The sequence below is a fragment of the Watersipora subatra genome, chromosome 1, assembly GCF_963576615.1.
Source record: "Watersipora subatra chromosome 1, tzWatSuba1.1, whole genome shotgun sequence".
Classification (NCBI taxonomy): Eukaryota; Metazoa; Bryozoa; class Gymnolaemata; order Cheilostomatida; family Watersiporidae; genus Watersipora; species Watersipora subatra.
Window position 1 is genome coordinate 43,908,632 of NC_088708.1, and position 21,246 is coordinate 43,929,877.

The 21,246-nt window shown below is 37.8% G+C and overlaps 2 protein-coding genes across 5 annotated transcripts in view; one reads left to right on the forward strand and one right to left on the reverse strand.

Annotated features, from left to right (window-relative positions):
- Positions 1-3,498, reverse strand: part of LOC137404010 (shootin-1-like) — a 32,599-nt gene extending 29,101 nt beyond the window's left edge. Inside the window, exons 1-2 of one of the 2 annotated variants that reach the window (XM_068090168.1) lie at positions 3,411-3,492; positions 434-552 (exon numbers count right to left, since the gene is read on the reverse strand). In XM_068090168.1, coding sequence (XP_067946269.1) covers positions 434-482 — 49 coding nt within the window. In that variant the 5' untranslated portion in view covers positions 483-552; positions 3,411-3,492. Of the gene's footprint in view, positions 1-433; positions 553-3,410 lie in introns of both variants that reach the window. The other variant, XM_068090173.1, reaches the window with a different exon arrangement.
- A 201-nt stretch (positions 3,499-3,699) lies between these two features.
- The window catches only part of LOC137402464 (microcephalin-like), a 30,361-nt gene continuing 12,814 nt past the window's right edge, over positions 3,700-21,246 (forward strand). For all 3 annotated transcript variants that reach the window (XM_068088966.1, XM_068088970.1, XM_068088976.1), the window contains exons 1-7: positions 3,700-3,768; positions 7,737-7,841; positions 8,791-8,995; positions 9,153-9,222; positions 10,712-10,831; positions 18,078-18,183; positions 19,439-20,593. In XM_068088966.1, the coding sequence (XP_067945067.1) occupies positions 7,817-7,841; positions 8,791-8,995; positions 9,153-9,222; positions 10,712-10,831; positions 18,078-18,183; positions 19,439-20,593 (1,681 nt within the window). In that variant the 5' untranslated portion in view covers positions 3,700-3,768; positions 7,737-7,816. The remainder of the gene's footprint in view (positions 3,769-7,736; positions 7,842-8,790; positions 8,996-9,152; positions 9,223-10,711; positions 10,832-18,077; positions 18,184-19,438; positions 20,594-21,246) is intronic.

Sequence of the window (21,246 nt, forward strand, 5' to 3'; positions counted from 1 at the left end):
ACAGGTTGTTGTACTGCATGTCCCTCACAGGACATATTTAACAGGTAACATTGGGAGGTAGCCATATGGGAGCAGAACTTAAGTGCACACAACTCGACTATAGTGACCCAAGTTTGTAAGGAGTGACCTCACAGCTCTCAACCAAACTTGGAAATTAACATAATTCCCAACTAACTCCTGACTCATTGCCACACAATCCCATTTGTCAAATTCTGAATCATATTTGAATGATGACTTTGTGAAGAAATAAAGTGAATACTGCCACCACTTATAGACTAAGTTCCCTATTCAAACAATAGCCTCAGTTTTGCCTTACCAACTAAATTGTGTATGACCTAGACTTAGGTTATTTCAACTGATTGTCTCAAAGCTTTGGTAGGGTGGTGGTGTGTCTACCCCTCTGCATTTATTAATGAACTATGTATATCTGTACCATTTTTGCCAACATTGGTGAGGTCATCGAATAGCTTGTCAGTTGACATTCTCAGTCTTTTTTGTCACTTCAGATGGCACGGGGAGGGGGGGAGGGGGGGGAGGAGGGGAGGTAGAGTTCTGAAACACAGATGATCAATTCTATATGTAAAATGTCACTCATTCGCTTGCAGTTACTAATAGACCTTCTGATATTACTAGCTTCTGTAACAGAAAATCATAACAATTATAGCCACTGAATAAGAAACACAAAATAATGATGATGCGGTGTAGAGCCTTTATAATGCGGCTAAAACAGACAAATAGAAGCGTTGATAAGGTGGATGTCTATTGAGAAGCCTATAAGAGGTAGTCTGACTACAATTGCGAAATATACACTAAGTTAATAAACCATTGAACAAATATAGTAACTCAGTTTCATCTGTAAAGAGCAGGATAAGTGTTAAACGAGTGAGTTCGCATAAGAGTCAATATTGGTGAGGTCAGCTAACAGCGGCTTGGATGATATTTTTAATTCACTTTACTTTTGGTATTACTAATCAGTAGCCATCTATTATTCAGAAGATGAGTAAGCAAAAATGAGGGAAGATACAGACAAGTGAGGCTTGGTGCATATTCATGAGTTTTAAGAATACACATGAATCAGCAGCCAATGCTAATAGCAACTAACACTAAACATCGGTAATTGTCAGCTCCTAGCCTGAATTGATCAACCAAAGGCCTGGCTATGAATAAGAAATATCAAGTGAATTACATGACTTTGGCCAAGTCCTAAGAGTCTATACCGGAGCGAGTCAAACTTTCACTCACACAAAGTCAGGGTTACAACCTTCTAAATGAATACAAGAGGTTCAGAAAGGGGGTACTTTTACTGTGGTCAAATGAGGTGAAGGAATTTTTTAAGCCAGTCGTTTATTACTTTAGCAGATATCTAAGTTAGCGAGTTACCTTTCAATAAATAATCAGATCAATTGATACTTTCGCCAATAGAAGATAACTCCTACCTCTGAATATGACGTTTACATATTTTAAGCCTATTCAAGCTTGAGTTAGAAAAACTAACTATTAAAATTCACGGTGACTGCTCTAACTCAAAAAAAGATAATAAATGGCTGACTCCAAACTACCAAAGTAAAATCTTTTCTGCATACAGTGAGCTGATTTCCTGGACGCATACCATATGACAGCCATGGCTAAATAGCCCAAGACGGTCAACATGCAGGTTTTTTTACCACATTAGGTAAAATCTTTCAAGAGCAATTTTCAGATTTCGTTGTCAAAATGCACTACCATTATTTTCCTATTCGGACTTGTGGGCCTAGTTTTAGCTTATCACTCCTAAAATATCTCATTCTAGCAGAAACTTTCTACTTTCTGTAAAACTGCACAGATTATACCAAAATGCAGACTTATTGACTCACCCACAATGAGTCAACCCAAGTTGACCCATTGTGGATCTCTAAATCTTCAAATACTTCTACAGCAGACCAGTATCATGGTTTTATTGTTTATGTTTTTATTTGGTTATTCCTTCCGTATAGATATTCTATAAAAACCTGTTGTTTTTTCCAGCCTGAGCTCTAGCGAGCAGCGTAGGCAAGACATATCTTGCAGCTACACCTTAAATAGCATCTTAAATACATCTCTCAAGCACACCACCAATCAACCTGAAACAACCTGCTGCATTAACCTGCCTACTAGACCTTATTTTTAGGCCTAGCTCAGCTATAGAGAAGAAAGGAAAATGTGCATTGTTCACAAGAAAATATCTGTGATATGCATACTCTGAGCATAAGCAGTATGTAGTACTCCAGAGCGAGTACACAGAGAAAAACCTGTGATATCCATAGTCTGAGCATAAGCAATTTGTAGTATTTTAGAGCACATACACTGAGAAAGTCTGTGATGTGCACGCTCTAAGTATAAGCAATTTGTAGTACTCCAAACCAGGCAAACTGAGCAAAACCTGTGAAATACATTCTATGAACATGAATGATATGCATGCTCTGAACATAAGCAGTATGTAATACTCCAGAGCAGGCGCGCTACTTGTTTGAAGAACACTGCAAGGAATGAGCCAAAATCTTTTTTGCTTTGCTATATTAAACGTTTGCTCAGAATTATGTGAAAGCTAGAGTAATTTTTATAACCCACATTTTATACACACTCTATCTATGATTTATGCCATTGACGTAAACACTTATATTGTTCAACGCCTGACGACTAAAATATCTTTGATTACTGCTCGTCCTTTCATTCTAGCCATTTATAATTGCAGTTTTAAGTACGCCTCTGGTTTTTTACTCTGGCTCTCCCTTCCTTTCTCTTCTCAAATACCCACTTTTCGCAAATATTGAACGACTACATCCATTTGTAAACCGTGTCAGCATTAGACCCAGAATCAGTTTTGACCAAATTTTAGAACTAGTTAAGCTTCAAATTAAAAACCTAAAACTAAGGTACCTGCTTCTGCAACCTGCAGATGCTACCACCATAGCTTTCTACCAAGAATCATACGCAAAAAAGGGGCTGCCTCGCTGACAGCTAAACATGATCAGCGGTACTACAGAACCTTAAGTCAAACATATATATTTAGCACACTGTCAAACATATAAAGCTCTTTCACTACATCAACAGTACAAAAGTGTTCTACCTCATCAGAGGTAATTCAGAGATATTTATGTATATTACTCTTTGCCTAAATTACTTCATTATATTTGCTGGTATAGGCTTTAGAGTTATAATGCTAAATGTAAAAAATTTAACTATTAAAATTTTTTAAATACAAAATGGCTGTATCCATAACTACACTACCATTCCTCCCCGCCTACTTTGTTTATTGCCTTCACCTTTTTAGATATAGTTTTATTATAAGGTGACTTACAATACCGTACACATATGTACAGCTTATTCGACAAAATAAATGATTAGTGTAAAAAAACAGTATGTTTACAAATATAGAATGACAAAACTACTACCTCAAAATGCGTATGAAATGGCTCAAACGCAAATATTTTCTTTATGTCTTCATAGGCGGTTTGCAACTTTTAACTTCCTTGGTAGCAACGGAAGTGATAATTAGATCCCTCCTATTTAGTACAAGATCCACCAGAAAAGTGAGCTGTTCGTCGAAGTAACGCAGTCAAGGTTATTTAGTCATAAACCTCAAACAAAAACGCAAGACTACATAAACATATTCAAACGCTAAGCTCTCTATTAACTTACCTCTATGTAATAATGGCGCTAATGTTAAATCGCCTGTAGACTGTTACATGTTTGACAAAACGTAAATAATGCTTCATAGTTGAGATATAATGGACTCAAGTTAGGCAAATTGTGAGAAGTTGCACTTATTCACAGCATATATGTGTTACGGTATTATGACAGATTTTTCGTCGTCAACTGTTTGACTTGTGTTGTTATCACAGCAGTTTTTGTGCGGTTAGCCGATTATGTGCCTATGGAAGTCTGTATACGCTCATTTTTGTGCCTGGTTAATATTGGGTTATCGACTGAGGCCAAACATTAACTGGTTGCACGGACATTATCACTTCCAAAATCCCTTCTACTAACATATCTTTGTTTTTTATCCCTAAAATCTCAACGAAGATTATATCAATGATATCAGACACCCCCAGTGTGGGTTTTTATATCATCGGCATACCTGCCAACTCTCACGCATTGGGAGTGAGACTCACGCAATCACCCCAAAGAAAAAATGAAAATGCGTGAGGTTTTTGCCCCAATTTCCACAAATTTACATATACTATCATTGATACATCAATTGCCCCAAAACCAAATCTCACGCATTGCCCCACTCTTGGGTTGGCAGGTCTGATCATCGGTTATATGCTATTGACAAGTGGAGCGTAGAAAAAGAACGAGGTATTTGACAAATCTTTGAGTAGCTTTGTTGAGGTAATTAACTTGGAGTAGGCGAAGTTCGTGAATACTGTTATGGGTGGATGTGGAGAAATTATGTTATGTATAATTAATCGGAACCCACACACAACATAGCGTTGGAATTGTTTTATCATTATATTCTATTTTGACTATGTTTAGTTTGTGCACTTTTGCTTAGCTTGTAGGAACTAATTTGATTATTACTGGTTCAGGTACAAATGAAGGTGTTAAGCTATTGTAAGCAATACTGATATTTACCAGTAAAAGTTATTTCTTTATTCTATGAGTCAAACACTTAAAATACACAACTAACTAAATTCTAAAACAATTATATTAATGCCAAAAGGTTAGAAGACTTAATAAAAGTTACATCTCAGTCTCGTACGGCGTATTTATCTATAAATGCTTCATATAATTACATATAGCTTTAAAACAAACGTGTTATAAAAAACTCAGTTGTATATAAGAAAGTCACCTAAAGTAACAATCAACGAAAAAATGTTTGTATTGCTTGTTTGCCTTAATCATAAAATAGGTGGATTAATGAAGGCATAGCCCTAACACTATAGGAGCGACATGGTGCAAGGGTAGAAGGGGTCATAAAGAAACTGAACTCATCTAATTTAACTATGTGAACATTAAATTAACATGACTTTTTTACGTAGACAAATTAAATAAATTGATTAATAATCAATACAAAGGAGTTTTTATTGTCACATCACCTTTACGTTAAACACAAGTGAGCAGGGAAATAGCTTTGTCAATACAAGATACAAACAGTGCATAGCTAGAATTCATGATAAAATACAGAACTAGCTGCACGTGGACTACTGAAACTTCTAATTAATATAATTTGTTTTCTATTTTTTGTTTTCATATCTTTTGCACTTCATTTTTAAATTTTTCTAGTTTTTCCTGTTTCAAATTTTTCATTTTTTTTTCTGCTTCAGTTTCTTTCTCATAACTACTAAGTTTTCAAAGAATTAATCAAGATGGTCTTTATCATGTCCTGTTTAAAGTTTAAGGAAAGCGTTGTCTCTTTCTACTGCTGCTATCTCTTGAACTAACCTTCTTGGCATCAATCATTTTAAAACTGGAAGGTATAAAGTACTCTTTAATATTACATGCAAACTATGTGAAAGAGAATGGCATACAGATGTAGATAATATTTTGCAAAACTGCAACATTTTAAGAAACTTTGAACATATAGATTTTGAAAATTCTTTGAGGTGTTGTATAAGTAGAGGTGAATATTGGCTCTACATTAATGTCAGGTGTCAAAAGATCTGCATGACAAGTTGATTTCAAATAGTGGTTTGACTTGTGAGCGCACTACAGAGGTGAATCTAGAGGAGTATCTATTTAGTTTACCTTGTATGAACTCTATATCACTTTAATCACAACAAGGTAGTAAACTACAGTCAAACATGGATAACTCGGCCACGGATAGCTCGAAAACATGGTTAATTCGAACAGTTTCTTTGGTCCGTTCCCACGTAATGATAAATTGCTATAGATAACTCGAACTCAACACTGTTAATTCGAACTGTTTTTTTGCCCAACGGCTACCGAAACGGTTGTTATCGCTTTAGAAAATAACTTTATTCAAAGCCATAGAGGTAAACCTCATATTTTCGTAATTCATAAGCGTTGTTATTACCACCATCGGCAAAATAATTTTGTCAACGACTTTTCTAAAGGTTTGGTCAAATTTGATTTATACTGCTATACGATTAATAGCACGGGCTTGCCGGGTCACGCGCGCAAGGATATTTGCCACGCGCATACAAAACAAAAACAGCATGTTGTTTTGTATGTGCGTGGCGAAAATCCTTGAGTGCGTGACCCGGCTAGCCCGTGACGAATAGTTTTCCGATGTTGATTCCGTGTTGAATCAACGTCGGAATGTTGAATGTTTAAAACGTCTTAAAATTGTTTTTATTAAACGTATATGTTGCCTTAGCTAAAAAAAACTATTCATCGTTTGACATAAACACAGAATACGTGTGTACATTCAATAAGTATCCATTCAAAAAGCGTGAGTGATATACAATGTACCGTTAAACCTCGTAAAACTTTTAATTGAACTGCCTCGGAGTGTTGCTCTTAACGAATCCCAGGTAAAGTAAGGGATTTTTCTTTGGTAACTTTTTCTTGAAGTTGCATAAACTTCAAGAAAAGTCGGCAAAATCGATCGTGGGTAAAACGCTTAAAAGAAAAAGATGTCTTTTCTTTTGAGCATTTCAACAACGATCAAGTTTTGCCAATGTCAATCTAAAAAAACGTCCTGGCAATAACATCACCTCAAACAACAAACCAATCTCAAGTGATAGAAAAATCTCTATACTTTTTGATAAAAACGTTTTAAACTTTACATTAGAAGCATTTAATTTGAAACAAGCCATTTGTGCTTTTGATTTATATTATAGTTTGCATATGTACATGTATCTACTAATAAATAAGTAAATACATGGACTTGTGACAGTGCTCTGATAAATTGAACGCTCTGATAATTCGAACACTTTTGCTCGGTCCCGTGAAGTTCGAGTCATCCATGTTTGACTGTATTTACCATCATAAAGCATTAAAGTGTCCCCTTCTCTGCAGATTGAAACTGCCAGTTAGATTTCCCTAGCTCTGCTCATTCTTGAGTCACTGAGTTTTGTTAGCTTTTGGATATCATTGCTTGAGCTGTTGTACAAAAATTAAAGATTTTTTTTAAATTCTTTTTTTGCCCATCATCTCAAGTAAATTTTCTTTTTTCTACAACATGCGTAGATCATCTAACGTTTCTATAAAATATATTTTTATGTATTAGGAAGTTTGCATCTAAAGCATTCTTTGGTCTCACAATGTTTTCTTCGATTCACTATAAATATCATTATCTTCCCAACAAAGGCAAATAATCATTTCAACAATGAGACTTCCTAGAGAGCATTATGGCCAACTTACATTACGTGCTTGAAACATACCTGGTAATTGTTACATCAGTCAGTGGACGATATTGACATAACTCAAATAAACTCTTGATTTTTCTGGAGCTGTTTGAAATGTAGAGGTTTCACTTTTAATACCGGGCAACATTGTCTAGAGCTGCTGCTCAAACTCTCAATTCTTGACTACATTCAGTCTAAGAAATCACATTGATTTGCTCTATTGATTTGCTCTATTGTACACTATGCCATCCTTTCAAACAAATTTTAATATCTTATGTAACTATCCCGACATTTGCCCTCTAGTCTACAATCTGAATTACTTGGTATTAGCTGCGAATCATTCTACTAAGTGACCTTCGGAGGGTTGTTTTAACAGTTCTTACACCACGTTATGCGATCAAGTTTCTTCTCATTATGATTTTGAAATTTTTTCAAGTATTCATTCTTATGATTTTTTGATTTCAGGTAAAGATTGTGGTGACGATGTAAGCAGTAGTAACAAGAGCTCACTCCAGTAATCTTCAAAAGGGCATGTTATATTGGAAATGGAGTCAGAGCAGCCTTTATATGGTAAATTTCAGCCTTGTAATAACTGCTCGCTAAGGCTTAGCAGAGTTGGAAAGCAGTAGCAGTCTTTTATCCTTGACATTTATATATGCCAATTTAAATTATGTCTTTAATAGAGCGAGTATCGTATCTCTTTTAGGTGTCGCGGGAGGGATTTCAGCAAATAGCATATCGGCATCTTTGTTATTCCGACATATTCAGCACCCCGACTGCCAAATTTTAAATTCAAGAGAAATTTTTGTTGATGTCATATGGCGAAAAAAATGCTGTGTCAGAAACAAAAGTACATCGTGTTCCACATCGTGAGACAAAAAATTTGTATTACACGGACATCGTAACCTTGAGACGCACTGTACATCCTTTTGACAAGCCTCAAGTTTAATTTTAAAATGAGATGACAAAATGACAGTCATAGACTGTTAACCAACTGGTCATAGAGTGACAGTCATAAAGTGACAGTCATAGAGTGACAGTCATAGAGTGACAGTCATAGAGTGACAGTCATAGAGTGACACTCATAGCCTGTTATCCAACTGGTCATAAAGTGACAGTCATAGACTGGCACTCCTAATCTGCTGACATTCAAGGCTAGCTGCTCGTCAATAAATTTGCTCGATATTTCGCCATTGTGTTTTATTCCTAACTTTTTTAGAAGCCAATGAGAATTGCATCTTTCTTTACAAAGTGATCAACAATGAGCAAAGAATTTTTGTAGTCATTACTAGCAAGGTTTTAGATATTTAAAAATTTGGTATATAAAATTGAGGCATGTTAAATGTATATGTTCACTTCGCACTTATCCAAAATCCCAGGTTTTCTACTCATAGTTCTCAGTCTATTTTATGACTTGTATACCATATAAGCTTCACTGTTATTGCAATTATTAGTTATTTGCCCAGCCCAGCTTTCTTTGGAAATGAATACTGTCCTTCTGATACCTTGTTTTGTACAGGAGTAAAAGCTTATGTGGATGTGAAGTCAAAGTATGCTAATAACAGTCTAGCTGTCTCAGAAGAGCTTATCAAGTTAGGAGCGACTATATCTGACAAATTGGACCCCTCTGTCAGCCACGTTATTTACAAAGATGGCTACAAAGTGACAGAAGCAAAAGCTAAAAAATTTGGGATTCCCATGGTTGGTGTCGCTTGGTTAGACAGGTAGGTGTGAACAGAGCGTATGTTGCGGTCTACAATATTGTTGACTTCAACACCTCTTTAGGTCTGTGTTCGAAACACAGCTACTAGATTAGACAATGTCATCGTATTATCTAGTAAAATTTTGAACATTTATTGTTTGTAATCATTGTTGTTGCAGTTGCAAAAAGGCTAATGCCAAGATTGGTGAGCACACTTTCAGTGTGTCGTATAACAGCGCTCGCAGACGGGTAGGTGTCTATGTCAATCATAAGTAGACGTGATTTTGCATTCTGGTATAAGGTAGAACATTCTTATCAGATATGATTTGTTGTTGGCCTTGTTAAGTTGATGTATGGACTACACAAATTTTACAGGTTGACTTGCAACAAAATTCACATTACAGTTATTTGGTATCAAAAGATTCACCATGTCTTACTTTGTTGTGTTGTATGTGCCAAATATGTGGAAATGTGATTACAAGCTCTTAAAAGCTCAAAAACGAAAAGCGGCCGTAGATTAGAATCTCTTTATTTCGATGACGTAACCACGAAATTTGGTCATCGTCTTGTCACGTATGTTCTCACATGAATTGAAAGGCCAATAAAAAGCTCAATATAAAACTTATCGTAGTACTAGTTTATGACAAACACTTCGGGTTTTACCGAAGACCCCGTATCGAATATAGATGCTCGCTACTTTACAGTTTTATTTCGGCATTATTCAATCATCAAGTCGTTCTCTGATCATGTGACCCACTACTTCGCAAATAATTTTTGCAGCACTTGTCGATTATCACAGGTTACCAACAGACTCATCGTGATTATCAGACAATGATATGTATTCTTTCGAGCTAAGGTTAAAAAGTTTAAGATTTTTTATGGTAGGTTTTAAGATTCAGTGCTAAAAGTGACAGCATTACAATGACGATAAAACAGACGCGTAAGAACAATAGACATAGTTTTATTGAATGCGTGAAGTATATTTGTGAAAATATTTCGACGAATAAGGTTGCAAGAAAGTGTAAACAGAAACCATCTCTCACAACTACATCACATTTGAGCCGTTTTGGAAAGGGAGCCCGAACTACGGCGGTCCAGTGTGGCTGCGATTTTCTGTTCGTTTTTGAACTTGCAAGAGCTTTTAATCACCTCTCCACATATTTTACACCTACAACACAACAGAGTAAGAAATGGTGAATTTTTTCATATCAAACAACGGTAATGTGAATTTTGTTGCAAGTCAACCTTTAAGAATATAAACCGTGTGTCTGCATTATGTAGTTATCGAAGATTTGATTCTCGCTCGATCATTTTGTCAAAGTTTTTTGCCTCGATAAGGCCTTGTAGCTAAAAATGTTTTTGTTGTATAAGTCAGCAAGTATGATAAATTCTTTAGATGGTATTGATATGGCTAACCTATGACGATAGAATTTTGTGCTAAATGTGACATTTGTATGACATATGTAACACACACTAAACCTGACATTTGTCACAACGGTCGGCCTATGTGTGACAGCCATAACATATGCTATACATGACAACAGCATTCAACGCTATAGCCAATTTTACGTATGACAACTGTCACATGACTATACATGATATTCAGCACTATAGCCAACTATATGTAATATGTGAGACGCAATACATTTGCCACAACATCCTGCTTGACGTATGAGAACTGTAACATTTGCAATACATAATATTTGATAAACAGCCAGTTTGTTTGTTTGTGTTATAGAATCAGAAACCACTGCAGCCCAAAGACTTTACTGAGGAACTCCAGCACGCTTCAGATAAACTTGCTAAAGTAAAGAAACGAAGGAGGAGTGGTGTGCAGATTCCCTCTCCTTTGAACACTGTAAGCATCGTTATGCATCGTTATACAGCGCATCTCTAAATGTAAATATAGTGCTCTCGTTTTGTGTCGACGTTGTTTATGGGTTCTTCTGAGAAAGAAACAACAAATTAAACACCTAACTACTGGTAACACTACGGGTAAAGCATCGGGTAACACATTGTGGTCTTGCAGTTATTGTATGTTTTTAAATGCATGAGTATTTTAGAGGTGAGATATATTTCTGTTGACCTAAATTTGTTCTGCTATTCGCTGATGAGTACAGTATCTCAGGATGATCGGTGAGTGACCTGTTGACCAGGTGTCAGTTTTATTCGATGTGTGGCATTGTTGAAAGATGTGATGTCCTACTGCTATTGTCATGATGGTTTGTGTAGTTGGACAGGTGTCATATGGGTCAAGTGTGCCACCACCTAGGTTGAAGCCCTATTATCAAATGACTTGTTTACCTGGTGGGCACCATTGACAGAGGCTCGACTGGCAATGTAGTTGTAATGACAGATACCGTATTGGCTACGCAAGCATCGTTGTCAATTGTCATCTTGCGTGTGTGGACACTTGACAGATGATTTTTAGGAAGCGGGACACTATTGACAGATTATCATTGTCAATTGTTATCTTGAACATATGGACACATTTACTAGATGCCCTGTTGGAATTGGGTTATACCTTTGACAGATGCTCTTTTTGAAGTGGAACACTATTCACAGTGTATCATTGTCAAATATCATTTTGAGTGTGTGGACTTGATTGGCTAATGTTGTGTCGATTTTGTCTGTACCATTGACAGGTGGCTGACAATTTGTGTTTACCATTGACGTATGGCTGACACTTTGTGTGTACCAATAACAGGTGGCTGACACTTTGTGTGTACTATTGACAGGTGGCTGACACTTTGTGTGTACCATGGACAGGGTGCTGACACTTTGTGTTTACCATTGACAGGTGGCTGACACTTTGTGTGTAATATTGACAGGTGGCTGACACTTTGTGTGTACTATTGACAGGTGGTTGACAATTTGTGTTTACCATTGATGTATGGCTGACACTTTGTGTGTACCATTGACAGGTGGCTGACACTTTGTGTGTACCATTAACAGGTGGCTGACACTATAAAATGTGGTGTTCCTCAAGGATCTGTATTGGGTTCAACTTTGTTCCTGATATATATTAATGACTTAGCATGTCAATTAAAAGTACTTTCACCAATATTGTATGCAAATGATACTAATCTTTTTTTTGAATCCAAAGACCTTCACAAGCAAATGCATTCAATAAATGAAGACCTAAAAATCCTTCAGAGTTGGTGCAACCAAAATAAACTAACAATTAATTTCAACAAAACTTGCTACATTTTATTAAAAAACCCACAGAACTCGTACCACTTTGATGAACAATCCCTACTAATTAATGGTCATGCAATAAATAAATCTGACAATATAAAATTTTTGGGAGTACTTATTGACCCTCAGCTTAATTGGAGCAATCATATATCCAAACTGTTAAAAGACTTTGGACCTTATGCTGGGTTGTTTTTTCGATTGTCTCAGTACCCCTCTAAGGATGTTTTGCTAATTCTGTACAATTCCTTCATCAATTCCAAACTCTCGTATTGTGTTGAGGCATGGGGAAATGCTCCAGACTGCTACTTAAACAAAATTAAAGTTTTTCAAAATCGTTTACTCAGAATAATTAACAAGAAAGTTTATGACTTTTCAGCTAATCCGCTATTCAACTTAAATAAAATTTTAACTATTAAAAAGTTATACAAATACAAAGTACTAATAAAAGCGCACAACACATTTTACAAAACAAACAATAACAGGACGATAACACATTTAACTACTCGTCAAACACACATAAACCTAAAAATACCATTGTTTAAAACAAAAGCTGGTCAATGTTGTTTGGATTATCAGGAGTCATTGCTATGGAATCGACTACCGGTTACACTGCGTGTTATGTTTCTGCACAGAAGCAATTAAATAGAGTATTAAATTAGAGAAATGGTTTATTGCACACTCCAGAGACAACTGATTTGATAACAGAAAACCCAAGTATTTATATGTTTGGTCATAGATAAGCTTTGTAAAAAGCTACAAGCATTATTAATAGCTATAATGAGACAGTACTATATAATATTAGCTTGTATAAAGCTTTAGCTAAAAAGCATAATGTTTGTTGGCAAAGTACCAGTAATACTTGGCACTTGCATGACACCTCCTCACTAAGCTAAAGGTTCTTTCTGGTTCTCTTAGACCTTCGGGGTTTGTCTCTGCTATACTCATCTCCATCAGGTAGACGAGGGTTGCGTGGTCTTCTTCTAGACGGAGGTTGCTCTGTTACAGTTGTAGGGGCTGGTAGTTGCAGTTTTGTCTCCTCTGTTATATCAGGTTTATCTCCAGGGTCTTGATCTTCTTCTGTTGAGTATCTTGGTCTGAGTTGTTCAACATGTCTTCTCCAAGTAGGTCCCTTTGGTACCACTTTGACATTGAGACTACGAGTTCCATATCTCTTAGTAACAATGGCTGGAACCCATCTAGGTTGTCTGTTGCGTCTAGGTCCATGATACAAGGCATAGCATGGTGCTCCAAGATTGTAGCTGTGTATCTTGCTAACTGTCTTTTCTGCCGATCGGTTGACTTCTCTGGATTGATGAAACTGTGCTATGTGTGCGGGTGATGGCAATAGGGTGTCAATCTTGCATCTCATCTGTCTTCCATTCAGCAGCTGACTGGGAGAGTATCCTGTAGGAAGTGGTGTCCTTCTATAGTGCATCAGGAACTGTTGTAGTGCAGATTTAGGTGAGAGTGACGATTTCTTCATGGCTTGTTTGAAGGATTGTACTAGTCTTTCAGCTGCGCCATTTGTAGCTGGATGGTAGGGTGCTCCAGTGAGGTGAACAATGCTTCTCTCTTGACACCACTGCTGAAACTCTCCTGAGGTGAAGCTGGTAGCATTGTCAGTGACTATGGTGTGAGTGTATCCAAAGTGTGCGAATATCTCCTCTAAGATGTCTGTGGTAGCTCTGGTAGAAGTAGATGACGTCCTGTGTATGCATGGATACTTTGAGTAGGCATCTATCATCACTAGCCATTGGCTGCCCATGAAGTTCACTGCATGATCTAAGTGAAGACGACTCCATGGCTTCTCAGGTAGCATCCAGGGATGTATAGGATACTTCTGTGGAAGCTTCTGGTGTTCAGCACAGGCAGTGCACTGTCGGCTTGTCTCCTCTATATCAGAGTCAATGCGAGGCCAATAGACAGCAGTTCGAGCTAGCTTCTTCATTCTTTCCATTCCAAAGTGTCCAAGGTGAAGGATCTTTAATACTTCCTGTTGTAACTTGACAGGAATGACTACTCTGTTGCCATATAGAAGACAACCTTCAGTGATAGAAAGTGAATCTGAGATCTTGTGGAAGAGTGACAGCTGAGTCTCCTTCATCTCTTTGTTACCAGGCCATCCTTCTGCTGTGTAGCGCATTACTGTGGCTAGTGTTGGGTCTTTCTTTGTCTCCTTTGCTAGAACATTGTAGTCTGTAGAGTTGAGCTGTTGTCCAATAGTGTGAATAGTGCATACTGTATCAACATCATCCTCATCTTCTCTTGCATCAAACTCTTTATCAGGTCCAACTGGCAGTCTTGAGAGGACATCTGCATTTTGATGATGCTGGGTAGATCTGTATTCTATGGTGTAGTCATACTGAGTTAGTACCAGTGCCCATCTTGCTAGTCTGTTGGCTGCTAGAGCTGGAACTCCTTTGGTAGGTCCTAGAAGTGTGAGAAGAGGTCTGTGGTCAGTTACCAAGATAAACCGTCGACCATACAGGTACTGGTGATACTTCTTTAGAGCAAATATGATTGAGAGAGCTTCTTTTTGTATTTGTCCATATTTCCTCTGTGTGCTGGTCAGTGTTTTTGAAACATTGGCTATTGGTCTCTCACTTCCATCAGGATAACGATGAAATAGTACAGCTCCCAGTCCAGCTTCTGAAGCATCACATGAGATTCCAATGTCAAGATCTGGGTTGAAGTGTGCTAAGACACTATCAGTTGATAGCATATCTTTCAGTTTGTTGAAGCTCTTTTCTTGTTCAGTGCCCCACTTCCAGGTCTCTCCTTTGCGTGTCAGTTTGTGCAATGGTCCTGTGAGTTGTGACAGATTGGGTATGAACTTGCTGTAGAATTGTGTAGCTCCTAAGAAAGATCTTAGCTGAGTCAAGTCTGTTGGGACTGGCATCTGTTGTACTGCATCTGCCTTCTTTCCTTTAGTGATTCCCTTTGAAGTGAGTTTGTGTCCCAGATACTCTACTGTAGGTTGAGCAAAACAGCACTTGTCTTTTCTACATCTGAGCCCTCTTTCTTCTAATCTTTGAAGAAGTCGACGTAAGTTTTGTAGATGGCTCTCTGCATTGGCTCCACTCACTAGTATATCATCTAGGTATACTGCTACTCCTGGGAGGTCTTGTGTCAGTTGCTCCATGATTTCTTGAAAATACCCTGGTGCTGAGCTTATGCCAAAGGGCAACCTCTTCTGTAGTAGTACTCCTCGGTGTGTTGATAGTGCTAGTCGTCGTTGACTTTCTGGTGCCAACAATATTTGATTGTAGGCATCTGCTAAATCAATCTTTGTGTAGCAATAGCCTCCACCTAGTTTTCTGATTAGATCTTCTGGTAGTGGGATAGGTTTCCTATGTGTTTCTAGCTGATTATTGATAGTCTTGGAGTAGTCTCCACATACTCTGATCTTCCCTGCAGCTTGACCTGTTGTAGATTTGCGTACAGGTACAACTGGTGTTCCATACTGGTTGAATTGAGTTGGTTCCCATATGCCTTTAGCTACACCTGCTTCGTATGCTTGGTTGAGCTCTTCTGTCAAGGCAATAGGAACTGGTCTGGGTCGGCAGAAGACTGGCTTTGTTGAAGGTTTGAAGTTTATCTCTAGTTCAAAGTTCTTGAGACATCCTAGCTCGTCTTTGAATATTTCTGGAAATTCTTTGCACATCTCCTTACACTTGATTTGTAACCTCCCATCTGGCTGGTTCTCTGTGATTGTTGATACAAGGTTCTGTTGTAGCTTGTCATCAATAGAGATGCCTAGTTGCTGTATAGCAGTTCTTCCTAGTAGGTTGAGATCTTGTACAGCACTAATCACAAATAGTAGTCTGACTTCTTTCTGTGCGTCCAATTGGGCAGTTAGCTCACATCTGCCAAGCGTCTCTATGAGATGTCCTGAGGCTGATTTGTAGTTAACTGTAGTAGGTTTTAGGTTTGGCTTTCCTAGCTTCTCCCATATTGATTTACAGATGAAGTTGTCACATGCTCCAGTGTCCAGTTCAAGTGTGAAGTTGTCTCCCTCCAGTTTGATGTTTTCAGCAGGTTTCACCATCTTGGTTGATGTGCATTCTATCATCTTTACTGGTTTTTCTGCTGCAGATGATTTCTTTTTCTTGCATGCTCTTTCTATGTGACCTTGTTTAGAACAAAAGTTGCAGGTGGCTGCTTTGAATCTGCAGTCATCCGCTGTATGGTTAGTTCGGTCACATCTGTAGCATAGCTTTCCTTTCTTCTGCTTGTCAGGTGTAGAGTTGTTTTTCTGGATTGGTTTGTATCTTGATTTCTGTTGAGCAACCTTGTTGACTTTAGACGAGTTTCCATAAACTGTCTCTTTGGCAACTTTAGCTGCTTCTTCTGTTTCCTGTGCTACCTGTATAGCTTTGTTGAAGTTGAGTTCATTGTCCTTGACCTTGAAGAGAGATTTGAGAACTGCTTCATTGTTTACAGAGCAGATAAATCTTGTTCTGAGAGCCTCATCTAATGGATCTGTAATGTCTATGAAGGCACATGTAGTTGCATCCTGACGAATTCTGGCAGCTAACTCTTGAATAGTTTCTCCAGGTTTCCTCTGCATGTCACTCCAATACTTGTAACGCTCTAACAATGAAGCGCTTAGGGTCATACTGGTCTTTGAGAAATTCCAGTATTTCATCCATGTTGAGGTCGTTGATCTGCTTGGGTGTTGAAAGCTGAGCTGCCATATTACTAAGCTGCTTGTAGAGTGTAGGCTGTTGGTTGGTGAGAAAAGTGCCAGCAATCTTGTCTGGATGAATAGAATTTGCTGCAATGAATGTGTTGAATCTGACTATGTAATCTGTTAGTAGCTCTGCTGTTGGGTCAAAACCTGGGAAGGCTGGAACAGCGGTTGCAGCTGTTTCTTGTTTCCGTTGTAGGTTTTGTAGTAGTAGCTCCATCAGTTTCTTATTCTCCTCCATTCTTTCATCTTGCTGACGTCTGTATTCCTCTTGTTGCTGCTTGAACTCCTCATGCTGCTGTTGTCTATGCTCTTCTTGCTGCTTTCTCTGCTCCTCTTGCTGCTGTCTCTGGTCCTCCTGCTGCTTCTGCATTAGCTTGATCAGGTCTGCTACTTCTGCCATTGTAGTGGTGCAATTTTGAACAGTTACTCTTGTAATAAACTAGAACTCTTTGTATCGATTTTATCAATGATAAAATCTGAACAAAACTCTTTGTAACTGTTCAAAAGAGAAATCCTTGTCGCCAATTAGCTTCTGTTATGTTTCTGCACAGAAGCAATTAAATAGAGTATTAAATTAGAGAAATGGTTTATTGCACACTCCAGAGACAACTGATTTGATAACAGAAAACCCAAGTATTTATATGTTTGGTCATAGAAAAGCTTTGTAAAAAGCTACAAGCATTATTAATAGCTATAATGAGACAGTATTATATAATATTAGCTTGTATAAAGCTTTAGCTAAAAAGCATAATGTTTGTTGGCAAAGTACCAGTAATACTTGGCACTTGCATGACACTGCGTAAAATTGTAAATGCTAATTCTTTCAAAAATGAACTGAAGCGCTACCTCAGACAACCAGACGACTAAACCAACTAGACATACTTCTGCTGACTCTACTTTCAGGTTCCGCGCCTTGATTAGCCTTGTTATTGCGCACAGGGACCTCATCATCACCTTCCCTGCAGTGACATTTTTTTTCTATTTCTGTTGTCTTTTTATACTGTTAGAAACACTCTTCATGTTATTTTTTGTGGTTATATTATAGATGAAAATAAACAAACAAACAAACTTTGTGTTTACCATTGACGTATGGCTGACACTTTGTGTGTACCATTGACAGGTGGCTGACACTTTGTGTGTACTATTGACAGGTGGCTGACACTTTGTGTGTACCATTAACAGGGTGCTGACACTTTGTGTTTACCGTTGACAGGTGGCTGACCGAATCAACTTGAATGCATACCTTCAAGTACCCAGGACACCTCCCCACATGCAGAGGAAGTTAGATGAGTTGAGGGAAAAGAATCTGTCTAGTTTAAGTAAGATGATTCTATCTGCCTTTATCAGATGAGTTTGTTTGGGGATGTAGATAGTTACCGCAGGTCTGGTTTGTTGATTTTATGGTATTTTGTTCAGTTTTTAGGTTATTCACGGTTCATATGTCAGCAGTACTACGCAAAAGGTCCTATCACAGTTGAACCATGGTGTATTTGTATTGTTTGTTGGAAATGTAATATGTTCGAGCAAACATTCTTATAAAGGTACATTGAACATTGTTTGATTCGCTACCTGGCTTAAAAACAGTGATAAATAATTCAGGTAACTGCCAATAGCATTAAAACAAGTGAAGTAAATAGAATCATATAAAACTAAATGTGAAAAATAAATTAAAAAAGTAATCCTTCTAATAATAAGACAGGTATCTGTCTCATTATTAATACCATATTTTTTAGTTTTACAATAGTTGACCTCAAAAAGTTCAAGTATTATTGGTGTATCATTTTATTCGATGCAATAAATGTGATCACAATCATTCATCGTCACAGTCAATTGAGCGAGTGTAGTTTTGGATCGCTGGTCTTCAGACCCGTAGGTTCTGAGATCGAATCATCTGCAAAGCATCTGCAAATTTTAATATCTATAGCTGGACACATGCACAACACATAAACAAGAGGCAAACATTAGAGGTGAGTTTTAGTGTGAGCAAAGAAGGCAATGTTTCTCTTAGAATTAATGCAACAAATAAAGATTATGAGCAAAATCTTTGAATAAATTCAGTCGAGAATCTCTAAAGTTGTCCAGAATTTATCGCAAAGCAGAAAGTGATGCGTAGAAAGGAAAGTCTGAAACAAGCGAAAGAGGCTAGCTGTGATGATTAAAGGAAATATATTCAAAAATATTAAATATCAAAAAAATTTCTTTTAAAAATGTTATAACTTTAAATTTGCGTAGTTTAATTTAGACTATCTGCATACATATCTACATTGCAACTGTTACCAACGTATCATCCGACACCTATATCACCCAGGCTACAACTCAACTGACCAGTTATTTCTATAGTTGTATATAACGCATTTATTTTAATGCTATATGTAATTAGACAGAATATCTATTGTGAAGTCTTTGCGCTGTTGAATGAACAAACAAAAGGCGATGTCTTTAGAATATTTACTCGAACTAACAACATCTTTTACATACGTAGCGCATATCGAAACGGATTAACTTCCTATAATATGAAGATTCGATTGTACCCATGTTTCAAGATTGCAAATGATTTTCATGTATTTTCATTAGAACATACAGCACCAAAGGCTGCAAGCAATGAGGAAGATCGCCGAGCTAGTCTGGGTTGCAGTCCTCAGCTTCCATCATCCCAGTACAGGTCTTCTCAAGTAGTAGTTCCGGGTACAACGTACAAAGCCCCTCGTTGTGTGCCAGATGATTCTGGAGAGGAATGCAGCGGGCAGGAGGATCATGTGGTTCCTGAGACACCCCTCCGATGGAATCTGAGTGCACAGCTCAGCTTGTCAACGTCTTCTGAGAAGAACCCTTCTAATTCATCCCTTAGCATTTGTTCAGTCAATGAAAAAAAGGCTGGTGGCACATCTCTATCTCAGTCTTCCTCGCCAGCCCTAGAGTGGGATTTGTCTGTCTCTTCCTTCCTCAATAACAGATCAGTTAATAAACCAGTACATAGGACTGCTGAGATGGATAATCCATTGTCATCTGACACAGATGAGACTGTGGACTGTATCCCAGGCAATATTCAAAGCAAATCTGTTATCAAAAATTGTGGATGCAATAACACAAAGGAGTCGACCCCTCAATCAACTAGAAAAAGTTTGTCGGTGTTGCCGCCAAGCAAGCCATTGTCATCAAAAAGAAAAAAGAAGTTTGTTCCTCCATTTTTAAAACCCAAGGAGAAAATAAGTGGCGGGGAGGTTTCAGTGACCGATGAAGTGTGCAGTGCTACATCACAAAGTTCCTCTGCTAATCAAATAGGAAATGAAGATTCAGAGCAACTTATCAGCAAGATAGCGGCAAAGGACACCAAGTATGCTGTATTACAAGTTGCAGGGTCTAAGGCTACGGCTGATCAAATACAGAGTGGCGATTTTGAAAAGGCTCAAGAGCCAACTGTTAAGGCCTCTATGTTGAACTCGGGGTCATCCGTTGAATGCGTAATGGCTCTTCATTCAAGAACCATCAAACAGCTCGGAACTAAGAATGTTAATCGGCAAGTACCTGTGTCAAAGAAAAGAGCTAGGAGGTCCACATCAGTGAAGAGACAATGGCGGAGTCCACTAAAACTAAGAGGAAGGGCTTTGTGCAAGGCTGTAGACTTTCAATTCTCGTCGTCTCCAAGTCTGGACAGCTCAGGAAATTTTACTTCAATCTCTCCCAGCCCTCTACACTTTGCTGTTTCCCAGGACAGCCAAAGAACAACAGGTATACCGTTCAATTTTTATCTGAGTCACTACACTTTACCTTTTCAATCATAAAACTCATTAAATGAATGTAATGGCAAAAATATTTCGTTTGTTGGTCAGTATACAGATTATGCCAGATCAGTACTGCAGCTGAAAGTATTAGTGTCCTCAACTATATTAGCAGTGTACAAAAGTGGTTGTGTCCTCAACTATATTAGCAGTGTACAAAAGTGGTTGTGTCCTCAACTATATTAGCAGTGTACAAAAGTGGTTGTCCTCAACTATATTAGCAGTGAGCAAAAGTGGTTGTGTCCTCAACTATATTAGCAGTGTACAAAAGTGGTTCTGTCCTCAACTATATTAGCAGTGTAAAAAAGTGGTTCTGTCCTCAACTATATTAGCAGTGTACAAAAGTGGTTGTGTCCTCAACTATATTAGCAGTGTACAAAAGTGGTTGTGTCCTCAACTATATTAGCAGTGTACAAAAGTGGTTGTCCTCAACTATATTAGCAGTGAGCAAAAGTGGTTGTGTCCTCAACTATATTAGCAGTGTACAAAAGTGGTTGTGTCCTCAACTATATTAGCAGTGTACAAAAGTGGTTGTGTCCTTAACTATATTAGCAGGGAGCAAAAGGGACAGCAAACAAAAGGTTTAGGATGTTGTCATCTACA